General features: G+C 34.5%; 1 protein-coding gene across 1 annotated transcript in view; it reads left to right on the plus strand.

The window, feature by feature from the left end:
* The window catches only part of NYAP2 (neuronal tyrosine-phosphorylated phosphoinositide-3-kinase adaptor 2), a 293,051-nt gene extending 290,662 nt beyond the window's left edge, over positions 1–2,389 (plus strand). The window contains 1 exon segment of the mRNA XM_007966466.3: positions 1,727–2,389. Coding sequence (XP_007964657.1) covers positions 1,727–1,954 — 228 coding nt within the window. The 3' untranslated portion in view covers positions 1,955–2,389.
* The last annotated feature ends 3,611 nt before the right edge of the window (positions 2,390–6,000 follow it).

Consider the following 6,000-nt stretch of genomic DNA (forward strand, 5'->3'; position numbering starts at 1 on the left):
TGATTTAGCTTTGTTCACACCAAAATCTACCTGCCTAGTTTTAGACTAGATATGTAACTTCCTCATCTATGCATAGAGTGTTGTACTAATCCATGCTCCCAATTCTTTCAGTTCTATGTATACATACATTGAGAGGCAGCCTAGTGTAGCTGTTAAAATTATGGGTATTGGGTATAAACTCTTGGGTTCAAATCTTGACTCTGCCATTTGTTGGCTCTGTAACTTTGGGAGAGTTACCAAATCACTTTAAGTCTCATTTTATTCATCACTATGGGTTAATAAGTAGTAAAACTTAAGGGCATTTTGATAAGGAATAGATGAATTAAACTATGCAAAGTAGTTAGCATGAAATCTGATATACAGTAAGCATTATGTAAATATTTGCTGTAATTATCACCCTAAAATTGTAACAGCAAGTTCAATGACTTCAAGTGCACTATTTTAATGCTTCAAGTCATAGAGTAGATTTGCTTAAACAATTATGTGGAAGCTTCCACAACTAGCTGAGCTCATGGGCCCTATTTTATTGCCACCCTTGTGTGACAGACTCAACACGCTAGCTCTGTTCCAAAGAACAGTTACTGGTAGACATGGTGCCACATATACCTGGAAGCAGTGGTTACTTGTCCAGTAATATGTACATATGTGTGTGTATGTATCAATATATAGTCCACACTGAACTTTCTCCTGGTAACCAACTTGACCTCATGAATCTATTTTTCTAAGTTTTTGAAGTTGATTAGGATCCTTGTCACTGTGACTATAGGGACCAATGATTCTAATGTAGAGATTTGCTGAAGCATCAAAAACTATGGCAAAAATTTCTTTGCAGAAGAAATATTTAAGCATTTACATTCTAAGCGTATGGTGTGCACTTAAAATCATTTTGATGAGATGAATTATTAAAAATATTCTACATTCTCTTTATAAATAAACCCAAGTGTTTAAAAATTATTTCAAGAATAAAACAGTGTTCATTAAAATCTTTAAAACATATCACATTCATATTAGACCTCACTGAAAAGTAATTCCAATTATTGAATTTAAAAATATGGGAACCAATAAGACAATGGAGCCAACATAAAGTTACAGGTAAATATTTGGAAAATCGCTTAAAAGTGTAAAAGATTTAACTTTCATATCATGAACTTTTAGAACATATTGAAAAATATTCATGCCCAAATTGTTGTTAAATATCACGATGTTTACTAATTTAAGTACAAAGTTTGTATATGATTTCCATTCTTTCAGTTTTGTTTGGTAAGAGTTATCTCTTAATTTATCTTAAGAATTTTTAGACTGGGCACAGTAGCTCACATCTGTAATCCCAGCACTTTGGGAGGCTGAGGCAGGAGGATTGCTTGAGCCCATGAGTTTGAGACCACGCTGGGTAATATAGAGAGACCTCATCTCTATCAAAAATTAAAAAAAAAAAATTAACTGGGCATGGTGGTATGTGTCTGTAGTCCCAGCTACTGGGGTGACTGAGGTGGGAGGATCACTTGAGCCCAGGAGGTCGAGGCTGCTGTGAGCTGTGATTGCATCATCGTACTCTAGCCTGGGTGACAGAGTGAGACCTTGTCTAAAACAAAACAAAACAAAAAAGAATTTTAGAAGAGATATAGAAACAGCTGACATTGTTCTAAGAAACTGCTAGCACAGTGCAAAAGAAATATGCTTTCATTCCATTTTTTTTCTTCTGTATTCACTCTTTCTTTTTTGCTAGGTGGCATGCATGCAGTGGTTTCATGGAGACCATACAATGCTTGAGATGATTGAGAAAAAGCGTTGCTTGTGCAAGGAAATAAAGGCTAGACAGAAAACGGAAAAGGGCCTTTGCAAACAGGATAGCATGCCTATCTTGCCCAGCTGGAAGAAGAATGCAGGTGCCAAGAAGTACAGCCCTCCACCCTATTCTAAACAGCAAACGGTGTTCTGGGATACTGCCATATGAGTGTGCGCAGGATGGTGTGAGCTCCACATTTCTTAATATGAAGAGGGAGGTCGACTCGGTCCTATGACAATGAACTGTTACATATCTTTTCTGTGGGAGTGGAATGCCATGGGAAGCTGTGCCTATTTGTGGCAAGTTCAAGATAAAATGCATATGCCCTTGCAATGAAGGCGCACTTATTTATCCCGGATTATTTTGAATCCAGAAGATATTAAAATGTAAATATTTTACTAGTTTATGGGTGACACCTGAAATAATACACATTATACGTATATAAATTACAGAAATATCAAGAGTTTACTATATGATATCATTTCGGTATTAACTGGTTTGTTATCTCTTTTATATGTAATCCCTTGATGCCTTTTATTATTAATTTTTGCATTTAAAATGGTATTTTTTTTCCCTTGCCCACATCTGGTTTCTGTACAAGAGCTCACAACTATAAATCATGTTCAATCACATAATATATGATCTGGTGCTAGTAACATAGAAGTTGAATACCATATTTGTTAAGAGCATCTGTGCTTTTTAAGTTTCAAGGGTTTGACAGGAAATGAATGCAAACGTGATGCTTAATTTGGACGTCCAAGTTACATTGACAACAATATTTTTGCTACATTGGCTTTATAAGAATTTCTCTTTAGTATCCTCTGGCAATGGTTAGACTAACCATTAGTCTGACTTAGTGATAACTAAGCAATGGTTAGTCAGCCTCCAGAGAAAGTTACTAGGGTATATTGGACATCCCAGCAGAAAACATTTCCTTCAGAAATGACTTTAGGGACATGTGTCCTTGCATCATTGATCTGATGGGAGGAGACCAGGGTTCACTGTGACAATGGAAGGAACAAGGAATTAATAGCTCAAGAGCATGACTGCTTTCAAGAAAGTGGGACCAGTGGCATTATAGCCACCTTAATCACTATATTTAAGTAACTTTTCATGTGTGCGCTTGTTTCCCCAAGAAAAATGAGAAATAAACATTCAACTAGACCAGTTTACATATTTTAATGCACTAAATGCCAATCTTTCTAAAAGTTTAGCTCCATTAATAAAATATGTATTTCTTGTTAATTTTTTCAAACTGGTTATCACCACATTTCTGGGTCATAATCTTCTGTATGTGATCATCACACCCATTCTCACTGATTATGACACCATGACCAAAGAATTATGGCCATTTTTAATTTTATTTTGTTTCAAGAAAGAAACAGGAAATGCAGGGGATGAGGGATGGGGCGGATTCAATTTTATGTGGTGGTGAAATTTAAGTTAAAAAAATCATATATATCTTTTAAGAAGAACTTGTTAGTTGAATATAAATATTGCCACGAATGAATAAAAAAGAAACTATCGCATATATTTTGTATATTTAAATTACTATTTATGCCTCCTAAAATTGATAGTATGTGGTTCTTTGTTAACAATCAATTTAGTATTATATTTCTGAGAGAAAAGGTGTGTTTTTGAAGTTATTGTTATAGCAGTTTTTCTTGTAAGGGTATTGACAGCAATAGTTCAGTGCTGCTCAATAAAACCAAATATAACAGGAGTTAGAGAATTTTTGTAATCTATATTGCTACAAACCTAGTGATGCTTTATCAGTAATAGTTTCTTTCAAAAGCCTTTTCAATGTTATAACATGATTTTCTAATATTTTATAATTAATGTGTATTTTGATGTCCAATTCGAATTCTGAAAGAATAAGGAAAAAGGTAAGTGGGAGCAGTGTACGGTTGGTGTGTCTGTGTGTGTGCGTGTGTGTGTGTGTGAGTGTGTGTGTACACGAAAGAATACTCAGTGGGAGAACTGTATACAGAAAATGCTTACTGAAGTTGCAGGTTCTGCTTGTGTAATTGAGGTGGTAGAAAACCGGGATCACAAATGCAGGAAATTACAAAGGGATCTTAAGCAGCTTAAATAAAACCCGCCAGCATGTTTCACCAGCTATAGATTATGTTTCAAGCCCAACAAGCTATGGAGCACAAATCTAAGGGTGATGAAAATGTGTTTAGATAAAATCAGAATGGAAATAAAATGTGTTTATGACCCCAGTTGTTATCCTGATTTAAGTTATTATGACCACATATACTCAAGCCTATCAGTCAGATACAAGATACTAATTCTCAGCATTTCTGTGAAACGTACATATTCAGGCTCAGTATGGTGATGATTAACCCTCCCTTAACATTTGTATTTAGGGTACATCTTTCTGTGGGGAGATGCAAATGTGTTTTTCAGATGCCTGTCTTTCCCATATCACTCTGATTTAGGCAGAAGGTTTATTTAATGTTGGCCATTTGTCAAGAAGGAAACAAAAGTACTGACATGATCTGTGTTGGATTAAACCATTCCCATTTGTTCTATCAAACTCATGCTAGGACTAGGTTTCAGGCACTCCTTTTTCAAATGCATTATTTTCTGAGGCGGTAACTTGTTTGAAAATTTGACTTTAGGCAACCATTTTCATTTATTTCCGCAAATCTCTACTTAAGTGGAAAGCGCCTGAAAGATCTGGAAAAGTGGCTTCACTGAGATTTAACTCAAGAACTGTTATTCTGTGCCTATACAATTGTCTGTTGTGGCAATGATCATTCCATAATCAATTTCCTTTTTGTATAGTGTTTCTCTAAATGGAGAAAAGGAGGTCATTAGTATATAGAGAAAAATAATTAGACTCTCTGGCAGTAATCAACCAGGATACTTCAGTATATCAATTTGGTCAGAAGATAGCCTACAGATAGCCAGAACACTATGCTATGATGAAGCTCATATTTCTAGCAGTGCCAAAGAACAAATCATCTCATGGCATGGTTATCAGGTTGAAAGAGCTCATACTTACAAAAAATGGTCCTCTCACAGCAAATTTCATAGAAACAGAATTTTATTGGATGTCACAAGATGCTTTTACATATGAAACACTCCTTAGCAGAGAAGATATAAATTTCTTTAGAATTGATGAAAGGAAAATTAAAAAATTTGCATTTTTTTCGATCGCAGATGCCAGCATCCTCTGAGGTATAAGAGTAATCTTTTACATAAACAGCGCCCGCATCTCTCCCATGTTTATGCTACTGAAGCAAGCTTGGCATCAAATGTGATGGATTTGTGTAAATGAAGGTTAATATCCACCCATGTAAAATAATTAGGAAAGTAAAACATCTGGAGATTAAAATTTGTAGTTTTAAAGTATTATATATTCAAACACATGCCAATTGTCTGTAGACAACTAGATACAACTTTACTTTCCAAAGTAGTGACAAAATTGTCTTTGAATGCTTCTAGAGAATAAAAGAAGGTTTTTATTACTACATTTGGTTGCAGGTCTTGCCTATACATGGAATTTAGTTTGATTCTTTTGAGCAAATTTAGTGACTACGTCAATAAAACTAAACAAAACTATTGGGTTATTGTTTTAACTAATTAAATAAGACATCAACACAATGCACATACAAATGCAATTTTAATATCACTTCCATATTAAGACAAGTCAGTTTGCTAAAGTAGAAAAGAGCTTGTAAAATAACCACACTCACATGTGAAATTGAGAAACGATTCCTATGATATAAGCAGTAAGTAATCAGAGATAAGAGGTCATTCACACTTGCAAATAAATAGAAGTAGAATAGATAGCAATTCACAATTCACTGTGTCCCAAACTTAAGTGGAAATAAAAGAAAAATGGTACCTGTAGCATTTAACATTATGTCGCTACATCCTCCATGTATGCAAAATAGACAGCTAATTGTAGAATGTGGACAATTTGTTATTAATCCATTATTGAGCAACTTATGTATCAGGCATTAAAAAATTCTAAAGCACTGGGTGTTAAACATTGAAAAAGATGTCGTCCCACCCTTCAAGGAGCTTAATTATGCAATCATCAATATTTTCAAAATAAAGCCAATTGTTTTTAAGAAGATATACAATTGTGTTTACACAATTCTCTTTTTTTTTCAGATCAAGTGTATAGTCAAGGTAAAATTCTAAACATACTAAACTTAATGTCTAAGTATAGAATATGTTTGTATGTAAGCCTCGAT

The sequence above is a fragment of the Chlorocebus sabaeus genome, chromosome 10, assembly GCF_047675955.1.
Source record: "Chlorocebus sabaeus isolate Y175 chromosome 10, mChlSab1.0.hap1, whole genome shotgun sequence".
Taxonomy (NCBI): Eukaryota; Metazoa; Chordata; class Mammalia; order Primates; family Cercopithecidae; genus Chlorocebus; species Chlorocebus sabaeus.